The 26,065-nt window shown below is 37.5% G+C and overlaps 1 protein-coding gene across 1 annotated transcript in view; it reads left to right on the forward strand.

Annotated features, from left to right (window-relative positions):
- LOC127985871 (guanine nucleotide exchange factor subunit RIC1) overlaps positions 1-24,965 on the forward strand; it is a 31,698-nt gene extending 6,733 nt beyond the window's left edge. Inside the window, exons 3-26 of the mRNA XM_052588076.1 lie at positions 8,612-8,691; positions 9,351-9,455; positions 10,023-10,165; positions 10,250-10,386; positions 10,611-10,702; positions 11,981-12,069; positions 13,713-13,857; positions 13,997-14,045; positions 14,296-14,433; positions 14,528-14,725; positions 14,807-14,845; positions 15,706-15,816; positions 15,891-15,980; positions 16,071-16,231; positions 16,925-17,063; positions 17,143-17,259; positions 17,538-18,251; positions 19,091-19,249; positions 19,333-19,469; positions 20,271-20,557; positions 21,266-21,448; positions 21,519-21,696; positions 21,811-21,999; positions 22,640-24,965. Of these exons, the coding sequence (XP_052444036.1) occupies positions 8,612-8,691; positions 9,351-9,455; positions 10,023-10,165; positions 10,250-10,386; positions 10,611-10,702; positions 11,981-12,069; positions 13,713-13,857; positions 13,997-14,045; positions 14,296-14,433; positions 14,528-14,725; positions 14,807-14,845; positions 15,706-15,816; positions 15,891-15,980; positions 16,071-16,231; positions 16,925-17,063; positions 17,143-17,259; positions 17,538-18,251; positions 19,091-19,249; positions 19,333-19,469; positions 20,271-20,557; positions 21,266-21,448; positions 21,519-21,696; positions 21,811-21,999; positions 22,640-22,922 (3,963 nt within the window). The 3' untranslated portion in view covers positions 22,923-24,965. The remainder of the gene's footprint in view (positions 1-8,611; positions 8,692-9,350; positions 9,456-10,022; positions 10,166-10,249; positions 10,387-10,610; positions 10,703-11,980; positions 12,070-13,712; positions 13,858-13,996; positions 14,046-14,295; positions 14,434-14,527; positions 14,726-14,806; positions 14,846-15,705; positions 15,817-15,890; positions 15,981-16,070; positions 16,232-16,924; positions 17,064-17,142; positions 17,260-17,537; positions 18,252-19,090; positions 19,250-19,332; positions 19,470-20,270; positions 20,558-21,265; positions 21,449-21,518; positions 21,697-21,810; positions 22,000-22,639) is intronic.
- The last annotated feature ends 1,100 nt before the right edge of the window (positions 24,966-26,065 follow it).

Raw genomic sequence — 26,065 nt, forward strand, 5'->3', positions numbered from 1 at the left:
TTGATTTGGCTGATTAACCCTTTACACCATCTGGACAGTTATTGTAGAAATTATACATTTTATATATATATAAGTTAAATAGTTTAAAATAGTAATATTTAAAATAGTAAGTTTTAAATAAACTTATATTAAAAAAATATTTTATATTTTTATATATATTTTTATCATTACCTCCCCCTTTATCAAAAAACAACTAATTTATTATATTTAATTGCTTTTACATTTATTGTATTTTGTTTATTTTATTTTGTAATTAATTTATCATATTTAAGTGGGTGTTTAAATAAACTGATTATTCAATTATTTTTTTGAGCTGGTTTTATTTATTTTTAATAGAAAAAAAACAGTTTAACGTTAAATTAATTAATCCTACTACAATATATTGTAATTTATTGTATTTAATACATTTTATTTAGTCGTGGGAAATTTTCTTCTTATTTTTATTTTCACCCATTTATTATTGCTAGTACACTATTACATTATTACATTTTATTTTAAATTATTGTAATTTATTTAAAAAAATAAATACATTTGAGTAAATATATAAGTAAAATTAGCAGCAAATTCCTTCCATACCCTGTTTGTATTTCATAAAAATAAAGATAAAAATACACTTGGTCTATTTTAAGGCACCCACAAGTAAAAGCGTTGTTTGTGGTGATTGTCTCACAGTTTTTTTCATCATCCTGTGCGATAAGCAGCATGTTTAAGATGCTGTTGTTGTTGTGGGTCTGGTTTTGTCCATCAGACGGGTCCGAATCGTCCGTGTGTTCAGACACCTGATCTCAGTGTTTCCAGAGCAGAACAACAACACACACTCCTCTGTGTCTGGATCAACAGTCAGTGTTTAGTCTTGATCAGAGGAGGAGCGAGGACGGCCGGTTTAACTAGTCGACTGACAGGGTCTGATTCTCCAGCCTGCAGCTTCACTTACACCAGACCCTGATGAAGGACACATGAACACGGGTCTGCTGCTTCTAGATGTCACGGATGTAAATCCCCGACTAGACACTCAAATATTGATTATGCATTACAATAATAGATGTGCTGTTCGTAGTTCTAGTTTAAACCTGTAGTTAAAGAGTTTAACGCTGATTTTGTTATCCAGGGTAGTAAATACTCCAGAGAAGTGCTCTGATTCCCTCTGTGTACACTGTAAGTGAGAGCCCAGAGGATCATGGGATATTTGTTTACCGAATGATTCTGAACTGGTTTTTCCTTCACTTTTCACCCAATATTAAGAGAAGACAAAAGAAGGACACTGCACAAAGAAATAGTCCTTTTTAATCATGTTATCATACTAAATTCCCTATGAAGAAAGTTTAAAATAAATAACAATAATCTTAAAATCATTTTTGTTATATTTAATCAGTGTGAAATATCTCCATGGTCCCAAATAGTTAATTATATCAAGCAAAAAGTATAAATTTATTTTTTCATTAAAATAAAAGATTATAATTTACAATATACTACTACTAATAATATTACAAAATTCAATATAAAATATTAAGTGTGTACAGTGTAAAGTGTGTATATTTTATATAAATGTATTGTTGTTGTTGTTGTTGTTGTTGTCATGTGACCTGGCAGCATGTTTCTAGTGCTTGTTCTTCAGGTTTGAACACACAGGTGTTTTATCAGTGAAATTGAGATGAAAGAGCACAGCGCTCTGAATCTGATGCTCCTCTCTCTCGTGTGCTTTAATCTTTCGCTGGTGTCTCGTGAAGGCGTTCACAGAGCGAGGGCAGATAGCAGCGGGCGCTTCGGGATGTTTAGTCTGTTCTCCCACGCACCAGACGCCTCCACACAGCCTGTGAGCTTCTGATGGATGGAGCATCATGGGTAATACTGGCTTCAATGCCTCTGAAATGTTCCCAGGAGTTCAGTGAACTTCATTCACCTCAGAGGAACGTCCCAGGAACAGAGCTGTGTGGGCCGCGGGTGATAAACCTGCACGAAGATCCCACACCCCTAAAAATAACTGGAGGCTCTCTCACCGCCTGCAGCGTCCTCTTCTGCTGTCTCGTCTCAATCTGTTCTCCTGCTGGGTTAGGGGCTCTGGGATGCAGAAGTTGGACAACATTTGTTAAAATATCAATATGGCTATACTAATAACAACCTTTTTAAAAACAATAATAACCTTTATGTATTGGATTTATTTTATTATTTGTCAAATATAATTTTAGAAAAATAAATTTTTGTATTACAGTAATAATAATAATAATGGTAATAATAAACGTATTTGTATAGATTCCATTTTTTGTAAAATATTATTTTAGAAAAAATACATTTGTGAATAATAATAATAATAATAATAATAATAAAATAAATAAAGTAAAAGAAAAAACTTAAGACAAAAATATAATATATAAAAAAACATTTAATATAAGAACAATTTTATTTGACATTAGAATATTAATATTTTTGTCTTTAATTTGAGAGAAATGTCTGGGATATTTTGTTCTTTGTATGTAATTGGGCTTGACAATTTGTCAAATTTTGTGACTATATATCAGTGTGGCTATTATAATAATAATAATAATACATATAAATAGCAATAGTAATTAAATATTATTCAAATATTACGTATTAAAAATTACTAAAACCAATAAAAATAAATGCATAAAAAGAAAACTGTTTTTAAGATAAAATAGGATTAAAATTTACAGCTGTATAATTACTATACTAATATTAATGTCTGTCATTTTTATGGAACTGTGCTTGTTTCATAGTGTTTTTTTCTGTATTGTCTAGTCTGTGTCTGCTGAAGTTTAGTTCAGTATCAGTTGAATCTGATCAGTTTTGTCGTGGTTGCTGGTTCAGTTCCTGCAGGAGCATGAGGGATCTCACCTGACGACACGACCCTGTGTGTTTCTGCTCTGGATCCACAGAGAGTTATTATGTTACACATGTGAAATGTGTCTGACATCAGTTTAACAGCACAGATCGAGCCACATTCCTGTCTGTCTGTGTGTTTAAGCACGTGTTGAGACTCATTTGTCAGATTGGAGTTTGTTTGCATGTGAGCAGAGAGGAAGTCAGAAACATGCAGCGGTTTGATGGAGAATGGTGTGCGTCTCAAATCTGAGCTGGTTTGGTGTCACCACATCAACAGCCTGAGAACGGCTGACTGCAGTGTTTTCACTGTGTTCTGACGAGTTTATCTTCCTGTGGATGTAAATGTGCCGAGCGCTCAACCCGATGCCTTCATAACAACCACAGCCACAAACACTGTTCATTCATCTGGGACAGTTTAAGTGCAGGTTCATTTAATTATAACCTTTTTAAATGTACAGCTTCAGAGTTGTTCCTTTAATTCATAACTCTGCATTTCTACACACACTATGCTGCACATGCCTGTATTTAACCACGAGACCAGGTGATGTAGCATCGACAGCAGCAGTAGTCGTCTCTCCGACAGGTTTAAAGTTTGTGTCCTGAGTATCAGAATAATCTCATGCTGCTCATGCAGTGTGTGTCTCCTGCCTCCACGGATGCCTGAAGACTGTAATCAGAAGTGATATGAGTCTTGGAAACGGTCCATTACCCCGTGTGTGTGTGTGTGTGTGTGTGTGTGTGTGTGTGTGTGTGATCAGATCTGCTGCTGGTCCGGTTCACTCCTGCAGTCATCCTTCAGCAAACACCGGTTCAGGACACAGTTAATGAGGGTGTTGTGTAGAAACACTGGAGACTGTAGAGTTAGACCGCAGCAGTCTGTTTCCCTTCACTATGGGATTTCATTTAGATATCATACTGGATTCTTATCTCTTCTAGGTTTTTGTTGATACTATTTTATATTATATACATTTTAACTCAAATTATTTTAGATTTTTCTTTTCAAAATGTATTTAGTGTTGTTTTATATTTTATGTATTGTTCTAGATTTTCTTTTTATTCTAGATTTAGGTTGTTTATGTTTCTATATTTTATTCATATTTTAGAATTCATTTTTTATTTAATTTATTTGATTTTTATATTAGATTTTAAAAATATATTTATTTTAATTTAATGTTTTATTTTTATATTAGATTTTATTTGAATAAAATTTGTTTAAGTTTAAAAAAAAAAAAAAATTGATTTTAAACAACCTGTCAGTTATAGTTTTTTTTTTTTTATTGCTGTGCTGGTATTGTTTGTGTGTGATATGAACTGAACTGTAAAGCACTTTCTCTCAGGTATGCAAATGTTTCTGCTCTTTTGATGACCATTCAAATCCTGTTCAGGTTGAGTAGCAGCGATGGCAAACCTCGTCCCTCGTCTCTCGTGGTGTTGTGTGCTCTGGAGCGCTGCGGTTTGATTCCTCTGTCAGCACTAACAGGAAGCAGTTTTCTGAGAGACTCGCTCTGATCTGCATTCCAGGATTATTTCTCGTATTACTGTTTAACTGCTTGCTCGCGAGCTAGTGTTACTACTCTGAAACCACCGGAGTCTGTAGAAACAATCACTAATAACTCTTGATAAGAGATCAGTTCAGTTTCATCATGGTTCAGTGTGTCTGTATGAATGATTCAGATGATGACAGATGTTCCTCTGCCCTCACAGCACTAAATATTAAAGTTTGTCTAGTTAGTTGAATGAACATCTGTCTTGTGAGACTAGAATGATTGTGTGTTTGAGACAGTGTAGATCTGCTCAAACCCTAGTGAGCTGTCTTAATGTCTGCTGCCTACATGGGCATCTCACTCCTTAGGGACCTTTACACTTTTATTTTTTATTTTTGAAGAAATAGTTCAGGGTTTTTCTTTTTTCTGGAATTTTCTGCAAGAAAAATGTATTTATTGAATTGCAAATTATTTGAAGTCTTTTTATATTAGCCTTTCTGTGCAAACTCTTTGTTTAGAGTGGTGTTTTTTTGCTAGAAATGTCTGATAGAAAATTACTTAAATTATTTATTGAATTATGTGTGGGTCATTTTTTTTAATATACATAATGTAAATATGTGACCATGGAGCACAAAAGGGTAAATTTTTCCAAAATTGAGATTTATACGTTATCTGAAAGCTGAATAAATAATCTTTCCATTAATGTCTGGTTTGTTAGGAGGACAGTCATCTTTAAAGTTGTCAAAATGAAGTTCTTAGCAATGCATATTACTAATGAAGAATTAAGTTTTGATATATTTACAGTAGGTAATTTACAAAATACCTGTATGGAACATGATCTTAACTTAATATCTTAATGATTTTTGCATATTAGGAAAATGAAGAATGAACCATACAGTGTATTGTTGGCTATTGCTACAAATATACCTGTGCTACTTATGACTGCTTCTGCGCTCCAGCGTAACATATGTTTATATAGTAAAAATAGTATTTTAAGATTAAATCCTTTTATCATATCATTCACACACATATATATAAATCCTATTTGCCCTCTTGAGTGTGTGTGTGTGTTTGGCTGTTGAGGGTCTCAGGTTCAGGTACAGGTTCAGGTTCAGGCCTGCAGGAGAGCGTCTCTGTGCTCATCTGATGTCTCCTGCTCTCTCTCTGTCTCTCTCTCTCTGTTACATGAAGCTCAAGAGAAGACCACGCATCACTGACAGCTGTCACTCAGACACATCATCAGTGTCCATGATGACAGACCGCACTGATCCTGTGTGTGTGTGTGTCACATTTCACACTCATGGAGCATCTAGACCTAACTGCTGAAATAGCTTTTATTATTAATATTACATTCTCCTATTTTGTTTAACTTTTAGTAATTTTTTGTTGTTTTTTATTTTTTACAATTGTAATTAATAATTTTAGTTCAGTTTCATTTCAGTTAGTAATTTTATGACTTCAGCTTGAACTCCTCTCTGCTGCCGAGGCGAAATGATTTGTTTAATAACAGCAACACTCTTTGTGATTGATATAACTCAGTGTTTCCAACTAATTTGTGACTAATTTGAATTAACTGAGTTATCAGAGTGACTCAGTTCACTGATTGATTTTATTGCAACGCATTTGTGAGCAATGTAATATTAGTATTGTTGATATACATATATACATTATACACATTTTATAAGTGCAATTTTTATTAATATTTTGATTAAGCTTTTATTTTTTGAAGTTTACATTTTAGTATCGTATTTGAGATTCTGTCATTTTTATTTGTTAGAAATATTTCTAAAACGTTTTATTTTTCTTTCAGTTTTAATGTTTTATTTCAATTAATTTTCAGCGTATTTCAGCTGGCAAAGGCAACTTTTCTCATGTTTATAGTTTGTAATTAAGTTCAATATGTTTCTCATCTACAGTTTGTAAATATTTTGACTTTCAATTCAACTCCAGTCCAATATTAAGAGGATTCATTCTGAAGAACCGGATCAATCGAGTGATTTGTTCAAACCCTCGACAGAGTCTCATACTGAATGTTTGTTTTTGCCTCTATCCTTTCGTTCTTTTATTGAAGGGATCCATCTGAACGAAGTGACTCAAATACATCTGACGTCTCGAAACAATGCAGAAGCAGAAACTGAGATTGACTTTTGTCTGCCACATGATGACATTTTGAGGAACGCATCACTTCCTCTTCTCCGCTTCTGTCTGTTCTGAGCGCAGTAAACCGAGAGCGTCTAGCTCAGTTCTGGGAGTTTTGGCTGCGTCTCGCTCCAGCTGACGAAAACAGTCCGTCCCGAGCGCTGAACTCTACAGGAAGTTCATCTCCCTCTCTCTCTCTCTCTCTCTCTCTCTCTCTCTCTCTCTCGCTCGCTCGCTCGCTCGCAGTCTTTTCCACTTGTTTTGAAGCTCTCAGTCTTTCCACGTGTGTCTGAAGTATTTGAGTCCTCTGAGCCACGTGTGGTGTGTGTGTGTGTGTGTGTTCAACACTCAGACCAGCAGCACTTTTAGAAAAATACGGGAAAAGAGAAAAAAAGACCAGTTGCTGTCTCAAGAAAACAAGTCTGCAGATTTGCTATATAGTATTTTCTGCTCACCAAGGCTGCATTAAATTCTGAAATATTTGTATCATTTAAAACAGCAGTTTTCTGTGTGAATCTCTGTTAAAGTGTAATTTATTTCTGTGTTGTGAAGCTGTATTTTCAGCATCATTCCTCCAGTCTTCAGTGTCACATATTTTTGTCCAAACCGTGATGCATTAGATTTTTTCAGGATTCCCAGATGAATAGAAAGTGCAGCATTTATTAGAAATCTTTGTGAGATTAGAAATGTCTCCACTGACGTCCCTGATGATGGATGTACAGTGCATCAGAGCGTCTCGTATTGAATGGCAGATGGTAAATGTTCTTGTTTTTTTCTGGATCTGTAGGCGTCGTCTTTCTTTCAGATGTCAGTGTTCTTAATGAGTCTTTCACAGTTTTTCCCTCCTTTTTTGCATGCGGTCGTCATGGTGACGGCTTTTCCATTCTGTTTGGTCTGAAGTGTTTTGAGCGTTCTGTCATTTTTGGCATTTCTGGGAGAATAATTGATGACATTTACTGTGTGGAGCGCAGTCTGAGCTTCAGGGAACACATGATCACAGCACGCCTGTGCTTCACCCTTCAGCCCTGTTTTCATCAGACGCGTCACACACCTGTCCATGTCTCCTCCGTCTAATCTGAGGCGGTCACTTGTGCTGAAAGCTGGAGGATTGAACACAATCTCTGATAACTATGACAGTCATGGGGGTTTTATTATTATTTACCTCCGTTATCTGTTTATTCTGCTCTCTTTACAAACTACTCACAATAAATATGGGCTGTTGAGTTTGATTATTTACATTTACAATTATATTTCCCTGTCTGTCACTTTTCAGGTTGTGAATTTATTTATTTAGCTACTATTTCTTATTTATTTGGTTATGTTTTTTATTTATTATATTTATTTACATTTTAATTAATATTTTTAATTTACCGGAACTTAGTTGCATTAAAACCCCAAAATATATATGACTAAATGAGTAATTTAAAAAATGTATTAGTTCCTTAGAATTCAGTAACAGCTTGTGATTTACACCTTTTTTTTTTTTTTTTTTTTTTTTACTAATTCATAAAAATAAAAAAAAATCTGCCTAATAAAATGTGTTAGAGCTAGACATAATTTGAAGATTTCATACAAAGAATTCAAAATTAATTATTGAAGAATTAATAATAATTAATAAAATGTGACTTTTCCAGGGCTTAAAAAAAATCCAAAGTGTAGATGTTCACTAAAAAAAATAAACAAATAAAATTCAAAAAAATAATTCCCTTTCATATCCAGGTTTTCCAAGTCACTGTGACACCTGGACTTTATATAAAATGATGTGTGAACCAAAAAATAAAGAAAGATTCTTTTAGTTTAAGTGTGATTTGTCTTCATTTTAAGTCATTTTAAGGCCTGGTGTTTGAGAAATGCTGCTCTAGACTTCTAGAGTGCTGTTTCATCAGTCTGAGAGGAGTGTGTGTGTGTGTGTGTGTGTGTGTGTGTGTGTGTCAGGAACAGTTAGGCTAATCAGTGTGTGTTACTCTACACTGCTGACACCTGATCACCTTCATCTCTCTCTCTCTCTCTCTCTCTCTCTCTCTCTCTCTCTCTCTCTCTCTCTCTCTCTCTCTCTCTCTCTCTCTCTCTCTCTCTCTCTCTCTCTCTCTCTCTCTCTCTCTCTCTCTCTCTCTCTCTCTCTCTCTCTCTCTCTCTCTCTCTCTCTCCAGGCTGCGAACGGTTACGTCCTGCTGTTTGACATCATCGGAGGCTCAGATGAGAAGAACCTGTACGAGCCTGTCTATCCCAAGTGAGTGACCCTTGACCTTTCCTCCACACACCCAGCATCACTTCCTCTTCCTGTTCCTCAGTCCCGCTGTCATTGTTCTTCCTCCTGTTGCTGTTCCTCTTGACAAACACTGATGTGATGTTTGGTGCTCAGCAGGTTTGGGTTTGGCTTTAGGCACGGATGTTATGTTCAGAATTCCACAAGACTGCCGTGAACTGAATCATGATGCGTTGCGATGTTTGAAGGACAGAATCAGACTCTGGAAGTGTTTTTTCCTTTTCCAGAACAATGAGCTTGTGATGTTTCTCGAGTAGAACATGCTTCGGTCGACTTTCCTGCGAAGACATGTCCATAAACACACACACACACACACACACCTGTAGCCCACGGCAGTTTAGTGAGACACACACTGACCTCAATTAGACTCTTTGAAACACACACACACACACTGCTGTTCCTCAGATCTTAGTGTTCAGGTCGGTGTTTGTCATGTCAGGACGTGTCTAACACACACTCTGTGTGTTTCTGTGCTTCGTGGTTTCCTGTAATCATCTGTCAATAATAATGAGCTGGGAATAATTATGAGTGTGTTTATAATGGTGATGCATTATGAGCTCTCAGACTAAACAGATTATGTTATTCTTCTCACTCTCTCTCCCTGTGTGTGTGTGTGTGTGTAGGGGCGCTCGTGTTAAGGTGACTCCGGGTTATAAAGAGGAACAGTGCGCTCCAGCTCTGACCCTAGAGATGAAGAAACCCATCGACCTGGAGGCACCAATCAGCTGGTAGTTTGACCATTTGTACGAAGTGTCACATGATCGATCTATCAATCTGGGGGGAAATACAAGTCTGTATTTGTGTAATATATTATAAAACATCTGTATGTAAAGGTGTGTGTCCAGTGTTATTTTAATGTCATTGATGTGCTGTTTAAGTTCTTAATTAGCGTATTTTCCGGACTATAAGTCACACTTTTTTTTCATAGTTTGGCTGGTCCTGTGACTTATAGTCAGGTGCGACTTATTTATCAAAATTAATTTGACACAAACCAAGAGAAATGAACCAAGAGTTCACATTACCGTCTCCAGCCGCCAGAGGGTGCTCTATGCTGTTCACTGTTTCTGTAGAGCGCCCTCTCGCGGCTGGAGACGGTAGTGTTTTCTCTTGGTTCTTGCTTCTAAATAAATGCGACTTATGTTTTTTTTCCCTCATCATGACGTATTTTTGGACTGATGCGACTCAGGTGCGACTTATAGTCCGAAAAATATGGTGTTTATTTTTTATATTTTGATTTTAAATCCATTTAAATTTTAGTTTAATTGTGTGTGTGTGTGTGTGTGTGTGTGTGTCAGTCTGCAGACGCTGCAGGACGATCTGTTAGTGGCGACGGCTGACGGTTATCTGCACACGCTGCACTGGGACAGTGTGAGGAACGGCCGGAGAGCAGTGAACCTGTGCACCATCCCCTTCTCCCTCGACCTGCAGTCCTCCAGAGGTCAGACGCACTTCTCAATCTCCCTCCAGAGACACGCCTGCTCCGTGTGTGTGTGTGTGAGACGTGTCTGTGTGTTTGCTCCAGGAGGGCCGTGTTTGGACCTGGACGGTGTTTATATCAGGGATATGGAGTACTGCGCTACTCTGGATGGATATGCAGTGGTGTTTGATGACGGGCGACTCGGTTTCATCACGCCAACCTCAAACAGACTCGCCACAGATGTAAGAGAGAGTTTATGAAACCAGTATTAATCAGAAAGCTGTATAAACATGTCAACGATTCAGTAAGACGCTGGAGTCGATCTGACTGTAGAAGAAGAGCTCACGCTCATGTCTGTAACAGCGCCTCTTGTGGCGGCTCTGAGAATACGACACGCGGCTAGTTTGTGTAATGCTTGTGTTGATGTGCTAATATTGTGTGTGTGTGTGTGTGTGTGTGTGTGCAGCAGCTGCAGGGCGTTTGGGCCGCAGACGTCTCTGATGGCACGTGTGTCGCCGTCAACAACAAATACAGACTCATGGCCTTCGGATGCGCAAGGTGTGTGTTTTGTGTGTGTGTGTGTTTTATTTAGGAAATCTGGAAATATCAACATTTTAACAAGAGAGTTCACCCAAAAATTAAAATTAGCCCTAGGAAAAGCATCCTAGGTGTATATGTCTTTATTCTTTCAGATGAATATAATCTGTTGTATTAAAATGTTCCTTGCTCTTCCCAGGGTTATAATGAGAGTAGGCGGGTGTTTTTGTTCAACAGTCCAAAAGTAGTCAAATAAAGTGTGAAAATCCATAATGAAACATGCCTCACACACTTCCTGGGGGTCAACAAGACCTCCTTACACACACGACAGTCAACAGAAGTGAGAAAAGTATTTATAACATATTAAATATTAATATTTTCCTTGTGCATGGGTTCGCTGCAGGAGGACTTTATTCTCCCCGGGAGGTGTGTGAGATGTGTTTTATTATTAAGGATTTTCACACTTTGTTTGACTACTTTTGGACTGTTGAACAAAAACACCCGCCTACTCTCATTATAACGCTTGGAAGAGCAAGGAACATTTAATATAACTCTGATGGGATTCATCTGAAAGAAGAAAGTTATATACCTAGGATGCTTTGAGAGTTAGTAAAACAGACTAGTTTTCATTTTTGGGTGAACTAACCTTTTAAAGTTATGAAAAGTTTAAAGAAAACATAAAAAATTAAACGCACTAGCATTTAAATTTGGATCATTTAGATTATTTTTTTATGTTTTTTTTTAAGGAAGTCTCTTCTGCTCTTCAAAGCTGTGTGTGTTTGATCAAAAAGAAAAGTACAAATTTGAACTACTAAAACATCTGTTTTCTGTGTGAATCTGTGTTAAAGTGTAATGTATTTCTGTGATGCTCCGCTGTATTTTCAGCATCATTCCTCCAGTCTTCAGTGTCACATGATCTTCAGAAATCAGAATAATATACTGATTTACTGCTCAAGAAACATCTCTGATTATTATTATATTGAAAACAGTATTTTAGAGGAATAATATTTTCGTAGAAACCGTGGTACATTTAATTTTTTCAGGCTTCACAGATATAGAATAGAATAGAAAGTTAACCATTTATTTGAAATAGAATCTTTTGTGAAATTGTGACATTAGAAATATCTCTCTTTATTCATTTAATGCATCCTTGATGAAAATCAAATTCTTTACTCCCAAAAATTAACCCCAAACCTTTGTACAGTAGTGTATCTATAGTAGTATTTTTGTGTAGTTGTTCTCAAACTTTTGATCCAGTCTGAGGTGTGATTATTGTGTGTGTGTGTGTGTGTGTCGCAGCGGGGCAGTGTTGGTGTACATGATTGACAGCTCTACAGGATCCATGCAGCTCTCTCATAAGCTGGAGTTAACCCCGAAACACTACCCAGGTGAGAGACACACTCGTCACTCGTGATGTTTACACTTTAAACAGTAGCCAGACCACAGGAAGTGACATCAGTCCACCCACAATCCACAGAAGCCACGCAGCCTTTATCACACGCTGTATGATTCTTTTATTTGCTGTTAGTATGTTGAACCTCAGACCCACAATGCTCTCTGATTGAGTGTCTGGTTCTGGTCCTCTGACGCCCCCTGATGGCTGCTGTGGGAACAGGAGTCAAATCAGTGCCTAGACTCTTGTTGTTCAGCTTTTGACCTGATGAACTGATCTAAAGCAGTGTGTCAGAGCAGCCATTAGAGTCCGGCCAGTGCTGTTCTGAGATCAGATGTCTTCTGGCTCTCTGTCATCTATCAGACACTTTGAATGCTCATTAGATATGATGCATACAACTGAAACTCTTTTACTGCCATGGTTTAGGATTTTCACTTATACTCCAGATTATTTTAAGATTATTTTAACTCTTTTAGAGCCTCTGTTGATTTGGTTTTAGATTTTGTTTAAAAAGTATAGCTTTTTTTTTTTTTTTTTGTCTTCTTCGTTTCGTATTTTACTAGCCATGAAAATACCCATGCTAACTGGCATGGCATTAAATTAAAGAAACGATAATTTGCAATACCTAAACAATTTAGTAACCGTTGTTTTATAGTATTATTAAATAATATTATTATTAAGTATTTATCAATATTTTGGATTAGCATTTTTTCTGTAATTGTTATATGCTTCGATTAAAAAAATTTTGACATGTATTTTTTAACCTGTTAAATGTCACCCCGTCCCGTATACGGGACACCTACATTGACTATACTATATTACAATCAAATTTAATCTAATTTTGACAAACTATATATCGTTGGAAAGGTCTAAGACTCCCAAATATATATTATACCAATATTTTTTGTTAAAAATTATGTAGGAAAAGTAATAGATGGATTTATGACAAGAGTGCACCCTCAGAAATCTACATTACAAAAGGAGCTTTGACCTTTGTTTAAAAAAAACAGACTTCCTCGTTGCCTTTTTCTCTATCACATTTTAGAAATCATCAGAAGTTATACATCACTTGAAAACATAACATCTCAAAATTCATCCTTTAAAACCTATTATAAAATCAGACATTGCATTACCATGTAAATGGCACATCAATATCATGTTACAAAATGTTTTCAGTCATGAATTCTAAAAATTTAGGTTTGTATCATGCACATTCAAGTCTATCTTCAAAAACATGAGTGGCAGTTAACAGGTTAAACCCTTTTTATTTTTATTCAGTTCTACTTTTTTTTCAGATTTAGATTTATTTCCAATTTAATTTACACAAAACAACATTTTTAGCTTCATTTATTTTTTTGTTTTAATTTTGCTTTTAACTTTTTATATTCACAACAAAACAATAAAATTACTTTTTAAAGAAAAAAAATATATCAATTTAGTATAACTTTTTGTATAAGTGTGTTTGTCTGTATAATATTGTAGCAGTTTTTTTTTTTTTTTTATGTATTTTTGTTATTTAGTTCAATTAGCATTTGTACGATCATTTGTATGTTTTGTCTGTTCGTTGCTAATAAAGAAAAACAACCCGAACTCGCCGAACATTTCCCATGATTCAGTGTGTGTGTGTGCTGTGGTCAGATATGTGGAATAAGACGGGGTCTGTGAAGATGCTGCGCTGGTCTCCAGACTGCAGTGTGGTGATGGTGACGTGGGACTGTGGAGGTCTGTCTCTGTGGAGTGTGTTTGGAGCTCATCTCATCTGCACACTCGGAGAGGACTTCTCGTGAGTCACACAAACACACACACTCACGCCACTGCAAACCTTTGACAAACTCTTTAACAAGGAGGTTCCCTCCAGCAACTAATGATGAGCTCTGAATGTTAACGTTTCTCTTTATTTTCTCTGTTTTTTCCTGATGCAGCTGTCACTCAGACGGCACGAAGAAAGAGCCTCTGAAGATCAGCTCTATGGTGAGTGTGTGTAATGTTACTGTAATTATATATGTGTGTGTGTGTATATATGTGCAATCAGACACCCTGCTTTCTAAGATCATCGACCATCAAAAAAATCAATACTGGTCAAACACTAAATCATTTTGGCCAGTAATGCAAAGATACTGGGTTCAGTTTCCAGGCAGTGCAAGGACTGATCACAGATAAACACTGAATGCAGTGTTAGTCAGATTTGATAAGCTCATCTGTGAATGTGAATGTGTTTTAGAGCTGGGGAGTGGAGGGATATCATCTGTGGGTGATCGCCAGCACAGACACGGCTCCGGATCCTGACGAGAAACTCCAGCAGACCGGCATCCTGCAGTTTCAGTTCATTAAGAGCGCGCTGACCGTCAACCCGTGCACCGTGAGAGAAACACACACATGCAGCGTGATCAGATGTGTGTCAGGTATCAGTGAGTGAGACGGTTCTGTGTGTGTGTGTGTGTGTGTGTGATCAGAGTAATCAGGAGCAGGTGCTGCTCCACGGAGAGGATCGTCTGTATCTGACCTGTGGAGACCCGACCCAGGCTCACAGTGTGTCTGAGAAGAGCTCGTCTCGGGACAGTGGCAGTCCTGTGCCCCGGCCGTCAGCGTCCGCCCCTCTCTCTCAGGGTCTCAGCACTTTACTGGGCCACAAGCACTGGCAGGTGGTTCAGGTACAGGATCTCACACACATTCACTGTCGAGAACACCGCCTGCATCTAGGAGTCTGACACCTGTTGTTCCTCTCTCCGCAGATTCACAGCACATATCTAGAGACAAACTGGCCCATCAGGGTAAGAACCGACTCCTAAAGGAACAGTTCAGCCAAAAATGAACATTCGCTGAAAATTAGGATGAGTTTGTTTCTTCTTCAGATTTGGAGAAATGTAGCATTGCATCAGTGTCTCATCAACGGATGCTCTGCAGTGAATGGGTGCCGTCAGAATGAGAGTCTGATAAAAACATCACAATAATCCACAGCACTCCAGTCCATCAGTGAACATCTGGAGAACACAAAAGATGAAACACATCCATCACTATTTAACTAAAATACAGGTGCATAATAACACTTCCTCCAGTAAAAAAGTGTTCTGGTCTGAATCAGGAGAGAAATCTGCACAGATCAAAACGGCTCACAACAAATATGTGGCTGGATTTTAATGTGAGAGACAATAGTAGATGAAGGAAGCTTTATTATGCATTATGGACTCATATTTGAGTTAAAAACCTGGAGTGCTGTGGATTATTGTGATGTTTGGACTCCCATTCTGATGGCACCCATTCACTCCCATACAACATGTAGATGAGTTTTTAGCAAATTGTCATTGTTGCGTAAACAATTTCTTTAGGTTGATGCATGTTAGTAAAGCTTTCTTGTCTTACAGTTTAGTTTCTGATAACCATTTCCTAATCCTGCTGCTGTTCCTTTAAGACTTGTATATGTAAATTAGCTCATTTCTGATTGGTTAACCGCTGTATAATAGTGTAGTTCAATGTGTCAGCAGCAGTGCTGGAGATGTTGATGCATAATGAATATGTAATGATATGTAAATGTGGGCGGAAATATGTTAATGAGCATTTCAATAAATGTTCCATTTATGTTGCACTCATGAAGTGTGTGTGTGTGTGTGTGTGTGTGTGTGTGTGTGTGTAGTTCGCAGCTATAGACTGGTCTGGTCAGTGTGTGGCTATAGCTGGCCGCCGTGGATTTGCACATTACTCTTTATACACCAGGAAATGGAAACTGTTTGGTAACGTCACCCAGGTAAACACACCTACACCACCGTCTTCTCCTGTGAAAGGAAGTGGAAGCTTTCTAACATCACGTGTGTGTTTCAGGAGCAGAATATGACGGTGACAGGGGGTCTCACGTGGTGGGAGGACTTTGTTGTTCTTGCCTGTTATAACTTCATTGACCGGCAGGAAGAGGCAAGAGCGACTGAATAACGTTCCTCTGATTCATCAGTGTCGACCGAACCGGTCATTGATCAGCTGACTCTTGTTGTTCTTGGTTTGTAGCTGAGGTTTTACGTGCGCACATCTAACCTGGATAACGTGTTTGCCAGCGTCACTAAGCTTCAGAGCGACACGCTGCTGCTAAACGTGTTTCGTGACGTGGTGATCCTGTTCAGAGCCGACTGCTCCATCTGCCTCTACAGCATCGAGAGACGACACGACAGGTGACACACATCACTCATCATACAGAGCTACAGTCATTAAATAGATCCTCAGCGATTATACACACTGGTTTATTTTGTAATAATCCATAAAAACACAATTATTATTGAACCGTATCGCAACATTCACTTTCATAAAGTTAGTGCTACATTTACATGATTAAATTAATAAATTAATTTTCTTTTTCAAATTATATACTTTTCTGATTGTTAGTGTTTTTGCTTTTTACACACATGCAACAATATTTACACACATAATTCAGGATTTCCAAATTTGTCTTGTAGTATATGCATGCTTATTTATTTTTTGTTTTTAGTTTTTAATAATAAACATTTCCAAATGTGTCTCTATGCATGTTATTTGTTTAATTGTTTTCATTTTTAATATTTTATTTAATTGTTTTTATATACAAATTTGCTTTATCTAATGACTATGTATATGTAGGTGTATTTATTTATTTTTCAGTTTGATTTATTTATTTTTATAGAAATAAATGGCATGTCATAATGTTATATTCAGTGTTTGGCAGATTCCTTCCATAGCAAGTAGTTCCAACAAAAACAACTGAAAACTCTTAAATATGCCAAGAGCTCTAATAGTTTTGGGCACCTCTGTGTACGACTCAGACTCTTGTAAGCTGAATGGGTGTTTGTTGTATTTGTCTTTAACATTTCTTGACCGTTCTCTGTCTTCAGTCCGAGTCCGTCGGTCAGCGTGGAGCTGCTGCAGGAGGTGTCCATGTCCCGCTATATTCCTCACCCCGGTCTGGTGGTGTCTGTGACCCTCACATCAGTCCGGACGGAGACCGGCATCACGCTCAAAGCCCCGCAGCAGGTACACACACACAGACAGAGTACATAAACACACACACACACACGAGTATATATTCTCATCAGTTGTCTGTGTGTGTCAGGCCTGTTCGGCGGAGAGTATCCTGTTGAATTTGGCCGGTCAGCTGATCATGCTGCAGAGAGACCGATCCGGCCCACAGGTTCGAGAGAAGGACACGCCGGCCAATCAGACCAAGCTGGTGAGTTTGATGCCCCGCCCCTTCCCCGATCCCAGAGAGTGAGACAGTTGTGTTACAGAAGTACACGTCCTGTTCGTTTTAAAAGATACACCATTTAAGACCGAGCTGCAAGGTTGTTAATCATCCAGCAACCCGCATTATTTCAGCTTCTTTTAAAATGATCACATTTATCACATCAAATAATACAGGAATACATGTTCTTAAGTAACCACTCAAGCGCCACACATCATCTCTGTGTCATCACCGTTGCACTCCATGATGTCCTCTGTGTCCGGCAGCTTCCCTTCTGTCCTCCGGTGGTTCTGGCTCAGTGCGTGGAGAACGTCTGGACCACGTGCCGCAGCAACCGCAAGAAACGCCACCTGATGGAGGCTTTATGGCTCTCGTGCGGCGAGGCGGGGATGAAGGTGTGGCTTCCTCTGTTCCCCAGAGACCACCGCAAGCCGCACTCGTTCCTGTCGCGCCGGATCATGCTGCCCTTCCTCATCAACATCTACCCGCTCACCGTGCTGTTCGAGGACGCGCTGATCCTGGGCGCCTCCAACGAGACGGTGCTGTTCGACGGGACCGGCTCGTCCTCGCTCGAGGCGCTCTTCCCCTTCTGCACGGTGGAGCGGACGTCCCAGATCTACCTCCATCACATCCTGAGACAGCTGCTGGTGCGTAACCTGGGCGAGCAGGCGCTGATGCTGGCGCAGTCCTGTGCCTCGCTGCCGTACTTCCCTCACGTCCTGGAGCTGATGGTGCACGTGGTGCTGGAGGAGGAGGCCACGTCCCGAGAGCCCATCCCTGACCCGCTGCTGCCCACCGTCGCCAAGTTCGTGACCGAGTTCCCGCTCTTCCTGCAGACCATCGTTCACTGCGCACGCAAGACCGAGTACGCGCTGTGGAACTACCTGTTCGCCGCCGTGGGGAACCCCAAAGACCTGTTCGAGGAGTGTCTGATGGCACAGGATCTGGACACGGCCGCGTCCTACCTGATCATCCTGCAGGTCAGGAGGAGACCACATACACAACACACACCTCACTTACAATCACCCTCAACTGTAGCTGCTCACCGTTTATACGTGACCTGCAGCACAAAAGCAGGGTATATTTGTAGCATTAGACAAATACATTATCCATTTCCTTTTATGCCAAAATCATTAAAATACCCTTATGACACACACATTTCTAGGAATATATATATATATATTATTTCTTTAAAGGATGAATTCTTACAAATTAATATCAATTATTGTGAAACGTTAAAACTTAAATGACATGTTTTCTGACTCATAAAAACAATGAATATTAGCTAATTCTGCGTATTTAAAATTAAGTGCAGTTAAAAGTATTTTTTATGTTACTTATGAATCTTAAATATAGAGATTTTGGCTCCTGGTTTGGAAAATATTGAAAACATAAAGAACACAATTTTTCAACATTTATAGTTTTTACATTTGAGCCATGCATTGAATAAAAGGTGACCTTTAAATCTGCTTTAGATCCAATTCTTAACTCGAGCAATGTTACTTTTTTATTTATTTAATTTAATTATATAATTATTTAATTAATCATTTAATTACCTATTTTTAATCAATTTTCTGTTTTACCAGTTAAATATACTATTACATATTAAGACTAGAGTCAACACATAAAACAGATTTTTTTTTCATTAATTTATTATTTTAAAAGTTTTAATGATTTTGCATTTCCAATTTTATTTAATTTTTCTTGGGTGAATAAAGTAATTGAACAATCATGTGTTTCTAAACCCTGGGTTTACTAAGCCGCTTTCTTCGTAATGATGGAAGAACATCTTTTTCTATGCATGTATGTTTCCTCTCAGAATATGGAGGTCCCTGCGGTCAGCCGTCAGCACGCCACTCTGCTCTTCAACACGGCTCTGGAGCAGGGCAAATGGGATCTGTGTCGTCACATGATCCGCTTCCTGAAGGCCATTGGTTCAGGGGAGAACGAGACTCCGCCCAGCACACCCACCACTCAGGTGAGATGAAGATGATGAGATGAGATGTGTGTGTGTTGAAGCTCCTGTGCTGATGTGCGTGTGTGTGTGTGTGTGCGCTGCAGGAGCAGAGCTCCACGGGCGGCTTCGAGTTCTTCAGGAACCGCAGCATCAGTCTGTCTCAGTCGGCCGACAGCATCGCTGGAGGAAAGTTCAACCTGCAGAAGACCCTGAGCGTGCCGTCTGGACCGTCCTCCAAAGGGTAACACAACATGCCCGATTCAGATGTGTGTCTCAGATAATGAAGCACTCGCTCGCTCCGATTCATTTGAGTTGAACCTGTTCAGAAGACAAAGATTCTTCAATTCGTGTCCGTCTTTCTTTCTTTAATCAGAATATGTATTTAGATGCTGCTGGTCGAGGCTGTTTTAGCTCTGATATAGAAGTGAGAGGACCTACTTTATATTACTAATAGGACTGTATGAGTCATCACAAATAAACTGGAATCAAAGCGAAGGAATAAATAAACCTTTTTCTCAAACTTGTAATTAGAAGCACTTCTAAACCAGCTGCTGTCAACGAAAGAGAAGCTTTTTCAAAATAAAAAATTAAGATAAATTAACCAATATTAGTATTGTCGTTTACAGCTGTGCTGTAAATTTAAATAAAATAAAATTGATTATTATTATTATTATATTTTCCTGAAATACTCCTCCTGTATTTTCCAATACAATTATTTTTAATAATATAACATTTATAATATATTCTAGTGTTTTTTTATTATTATTATTATTTTATAAATAGTAATAAAATGTTTTTGTGTTAATTTTAAGTAATAACAATTATTATTATTATTTTTTATCATCATCCTCATTTTTATTATTACTATTATTTTTGCTAATTTTTAGCTTTTTTCCCATTCCAATCATAATTAGATTTTCTCTAAATCACGCAGCCCTAAATAACTTGTACTTTGAAGTATCTTGACCAACACTGACACACACACGGTTGAGTGTATATGATGATGATGATGATGATGGTGTGTGTGTGTGTGTGTGTTCAGCTGGTGTAAGGACACTGACTCAGCGGAGAATCTCTACATTGATATGATGCTGTGGCGTCACGCGCGGCACCTGCTGGAGGAGGTCAGACTGCGGGATCTGGGCTGTTTCTCCGCCCAGCTGGGCTTCGAGCTGATTGGCTGGCTGTGTCGAGAGCGCACGCGGGTTGCACGGATCGACGACTTCGTTACCGCCCTCAAATGCCTGCACAAGGACTTCCTGTGGCCATTTCCTGTAATCCCAGCATGCTCCATTAACTCGCCGCTGAAGAACGGACGCTGCCGCCCAGGTGTGTGAATGTGTTTTCCACCTGTAAAATAAAAAAAATATATATTTATTTACACACATTTGTATAATTTATATTTTTTCTCTCTCTATATTAAATATCTAAATACAAATAAAAAGTAAAAAAAAAAAAAAAAAAAAAAATATATATATATATATATATATATATATATATATATATATATATATATATATATATATATATATATATATATATATATATACATATATATATATATATATTATTTTTATTTTTTTCATATTTGAAATTCATATTTCATATCATTTTTTAATGAAGGAAAATAAAAATAAAATTATTCATATTTAGATATTTGTTAGATATTTATTATTTACATTTTTTAATTAATATCAAATTCAATATTTTTATATTTTTTAAAATATTTTTTTAATTTTTATATAAAACTTGTTTTGATGTGTGTGTCTGTGTGTATAAATTATTAAATTATTGTTAATTTTATTGTTTATTTTTAATTTTATCTAAATGTTATATATAAATAAATAAATAAAAAAATAGAAAGTTTACAATTGTTTTATTTTAAAATGTAATTTTGGTCTGTATTTCTTTAAACTAGGGTTTAACTGACCTGTATTTTTTTCCCAGGCTGTGTTTGTAACTATATGTAAATGAGCTGTTATGGCTGACCAATCACGTGATCTCTCTCTCTCTCTCTCTCTCTCTCTGTCTCATTAGTGTTGAGTCCTCGTTTGCTGAAGTCTCAGTCTGCAGACAGTTTGCTGAACAGTGACATGGACACCACAGCCAATCACAGCTGGCTGGATAGTTTGGGGGCGGTCTCAAAGGAACTGGACTCCGCCTCCTCTCACGGAGGGCCACAGACGCAGGAGGCGTTTCTCTCTCCTCTCATCAACAAAGGTTTGTGTTAAACCTGTCTGTGTTTTTCTCTCTTTCTCTGTCTCTGTCTCATGTTGCTTCTGTTCATCAGGAGAGGAGTGCAGCATCGGTTCAGCCACAGACCTCACTGAGACCAGCTCCATGGTGGATGGTGATTGGATGATGGTCGACGAGAATGTCTCCACCCTCAGTCTCAGCCAATCAGAGCTGGAGCACATCTCTATGGAGCTGGCCAATAAAGGTCCTCACAAGAGTCAGGTGCAGCTGCGGTGAGTCTGATGAATGATCGAGGAGTCGTGTGTGTGTGTGTGTGTGTGTGTGTGTGTGTGTGTGTGTGTGTGCAGCGTCTGATGACGAGGTGCTGACGAGACTGTGATTGACAGGTATCTGCTGCACGTCTTCATGGAGGCCGGCTGTCTGGAGTGGTGCGTGGTCATCGGGCTGATCTTACGGGACGCCGCTGTCATTAAGCAGGTCGTGGGCTTTTTGGACAGTCCAGAAGTCCCAGCAGAAACGGTCCAGAGCATCCGAGCCGGCCTGAAAGCTGTCGACCTCTGGGCCTCGTCTGATTGGTCAGTATCACTGGCAGTACTCATCTATTCGTTTAATGTGTTAAGTGCTAACCATATACATTTAATGAGAAAATAAAGATCATTTAAATATCAAAAATGCCCTTTTTTTATGTATGCACTACTGTATCTGTAATAGTTTTTAATGGTTTTAATCAAGTCTTTTCTGCTCACCGAGGCTGCATTTATTTGATCAAAAATCTTTAAAATTGTGAAATATTATTCTAATGTTAATCATCTGTTTTCTGTGTGAATCTGTGTTAAAGTGTAATTTATTTCTGTGATGCACAGCTGTATTTTCAGCATCATTCCTCCAGTCTTCAGTGTCACATGATCTTCAGAAATCAGAATATGATGATGATTTACTGCTCAAGAAACATTTCTGATTATTATCAGTGTTGAACACAGTTGTGCTGCACAATATTTCTGTGGAAACAGTGCTACTACTTTACTTTTCAGGATTCACAGATGAATAGAAAGTTCAAAGAACAGTGCTTATTTTATAAATAGAACAATTTTGGAACATTATCAATATTTTAACTGTCACTTTTGATCAATTTAATGCATCCTTGATGAATAAAATATGAATTTCTCTTTCTCTCTCTCTCTCTCTGTGTCTGTGTGTTTCTGTGTTTGTGGTCAGTCTGGGCTACAAGCCGTTCCTGAATCTGATTGGTCCTCAGCTGCTGAAGCTCCTGGAGGTTCCTGTGGAGCAGGTCCAGGCCGAATCCTTCCAGCTGACCGGAACGTCCAAACTGAGCGATCCTCCTCTGCTGCTGCCCCGAGCCGAGGAACTGACCGCTGCTCACCCGCTGCCCTCGGACGGCCCCACAGGAGCCAGCGCTCGACCCCTGGACGACACACCGCCGCAGCCAGAGGAGCAGGAGCCGCTGGAGGAGGGGTCGTACGACTGCACGCTCTCCTGACGTGTGTGTGTGTGTGTGTGTGTGTGTCTGCTGTGTTCTCAGCGTCCTGTGGCCAGCAGCATCATGTTTCTCCTCTCTTCACCTCCACACTGCACAACATCTGCTTCTTCATTAGTATTTGTGTCTTTGGTTGTTTTTAGCTCTTCCAGTACAAACATCTGATCATTCTGACATCACAATACATTCACAAATACAGTTTCTGATCAAAGTCATCAAAGTGAATCGAGTTCATGCTTAAAACAAGTACAAGTATCAGTTAGATTTTTTTTTGCTAAACATTTTGTATTTTCTTTATAATATTTAAGAATTAAGTTTCCATTTAAATTGTTTATTTGTATTTTACAAAAAAAAATTTACACACTGCCAGATATTTGTTCTTGTTTTAAGCATAAACTCTTAATTTTGATAATTTTTCAGACTTGTGATGTAGTCATACACATGCATTATTTGACAAATTTATTATGCAAGATGCTAAAAATTCATTATTGATAGTGATCTTTTTTGTTATTAATCTTGAACATGCCTTTTTTAATCGCTATTTCTATTTTCATGTCTCTCTCTCTCTCTAAAATATATATATATATATATATATATATATATACTTACAGAGAAAAATTAATTTTTCTGTTTCCTATCATGAACTTGCTTCATTTTGATAATTCTACTGATAAAAATCAAAATGTTATATCTTAAATCAAGGCATAAAAGCAGTTTACAGTTTTTTTTTTTTTTTCTTTTCTTTTTTATTATTATTTATTTTTTTATAGTCAACATTATTGTACATCAAAGTATGCAGTTATTCATCACTGTATCTGTTCTTTTTATTTTGTACTTTTATTTTTTCACTACATTTTCTATATAAATAAAAAAATTAGCTTAAACCTGCTTAATTTCTGTAAGAAAACAATAATATCCGATCAAAATGAGCAAAATCATTTTTAATTTCATTTCTCTGGTAAATCGATCTCAATTTAAGAATATTTAGATATTTGTACTGGAAAGAATAAAACAAAATTCTAAAGATAAATACTAAGAAAGTGTTTTTTGCAGTGTGTGAGAATCATGAGTTCTGTGGGAATCAGTGATTATCGATCAGCGTGTTTTTATGGCTTTGAGTTTGTGTTTGAATGTTAATGATGATTTTTACTGGATGCAGCTTCTTTGCGATCATCTCCGGTCTGATCCTGACAGGTTTTATTGGTTTTTAAGTCATGAGCTGATGACTGTTCATTGACCAAACATCATAGCTTTTCTTCAACACAAACACATGCATTATTTATTCCCCAATCGTATCTTACAGCCATGATATTAATCTCAAAAAAGCAGTTTTCCACCACTAGATCTCGGCGGACTGTTATTTTTGTGATGATTTTGTGTTGTTTCTGAATTGCATTATTGCAGGTTTGTGTATTTATTTGAGCAGCAGGACAGAGACGTGAACAGATCGTCAGTATTAATGTGTTCAGTGTTCGTCTCGTTAGCGCTGCCTTCACACCGGACCAAACCATCTACACGCATCAATGCCTTTGTGTTATTCTTCTTCTTCTTGTAGTTCTTATGCATTATTGACAACCGTCTCTGAGTATTTAGCAGCTTTAATGAGATGCATCTTTATTTTATTGTTTTATTTCCCCCCGAACGGCTCAAACGAGCAGCTTAGACCGGTCTGGTCTGGTTTAATCTGGTTCAGTGACTCTCAAACCAGCTGACGAGAGCCCAAACCCTGTAAAACCTGCAGGTCTCAGTGGCTTCTCCTCCTGTCTCAGTATTCCTGATGATCATGTTCACAAACCAAAGAGCTTCACGGACGCAGTCACGGTACGGATTACCCACAATCCCTCTGACGTCACAGGACTGATGATGTGGTTTCACGTGGACTGAGGGTCTTGATCTGGTTTCTGTGGGTTTGTGTCGGTACTCTTGAGTTCTGTACAGTTTAGAGTGTCTTCTCAATGCAGTGTACAGAGTTTCCTGGACAATGACTTTTCTACGCTGTTTTCTATTTCCTGTACATAATGAACAATAAATTATTTTTTAAACGTGTGCAGTTTTTTTTTTTCTTAAACTTTTTCAGATGTGTTTGGGAAAATAATATTATACCTAAAAGTATTTTTAAATTGGGATTTTCTTTTTTTAAGAAATATTTGCATTTGCATCCTATCCGATAACGACTTTGACATTCTTGAAGTGTTTGCACTTTCGTGTCCATATGTATCAGACGTTTAGCCAACGGTCCATGTGCGTGACGTCTCTCTTTGATCTCGCCGGCGTCACGTGATTCATGGAACTCTCCAAACAAACTGACGATACATTTGAATGGGTTTAGGTACGATATACAACAGCGTCATTATACAGGTATTTCAGCAATTTTTGGTAAACATCTGAGCATATTATACATGATTATGTCGATGACATTTACAGTATAATTTTATTCTGAGAGCGATGGAGAGGCACCATTAATATTGTTTTCTTAACCGTCATGCATTGCTTACTTATAGTGTGACCACACAGCTGAATTTTTTTCAGTTAAATAAGTTGAATATTTTAGTTCTCTAATATAAATTTTTAAATAAATACTATTTGAGCAGTAATTATGGTGTGTTAAAATCTGGAATCTGAGAATGGAGAAAAAAAAAATCTAAATATTGAGAAAATTGCCTTTAAAGTTGTTCAAATGAAGCACTCAGCCATGCATATTACCAATCAAAAATTAAGTTTTGATATATTTACAGTAGGAAATTTACAAAATATATTTACATTTACAAAATATCTTTATTTAATATTCTAATGATTTTTGGCATAAAAGAAAAATGTATAATTTTGATTCATACAATGTATTACTGTCTATTGCTACAAATATAATTGTGTTACTGCTTTTGTGCTCCAGGGACCTAAATGATAATTATATATTTAAGTAAAACGTAAGCAAAATGTAAACTGAGTTATGTCACATAAACAAAACAAACATGATGTGAATTCATAAATTTTTTTGTCATTGAAATAATGCATGAATGTAATAATTATATTTTATTTTCTGACAACAAGGGAAAACATGAATACAAATGAGTAAATGAAACATGAGGGAATTATAAAAGTACATAAATACACATACACACAGGTTTACAACACATTAAATGAACCTT

This window comes from Carassius gibelio, chromosome B21 (assembly GCF_023724105.1).
Source record: "Carassius gibelio isolate Cgi1373 ecotype wild population from Czech Republic chromosome B21, carGib1.2-hapl.c, whole genome shotgun sequence".
Lineage (NCBI taxonomy): Eukaryota > Metazoa > Chordata > Actinopteri > Cypriniformes > Cyprinidae > Carassius > Carassius gibelio.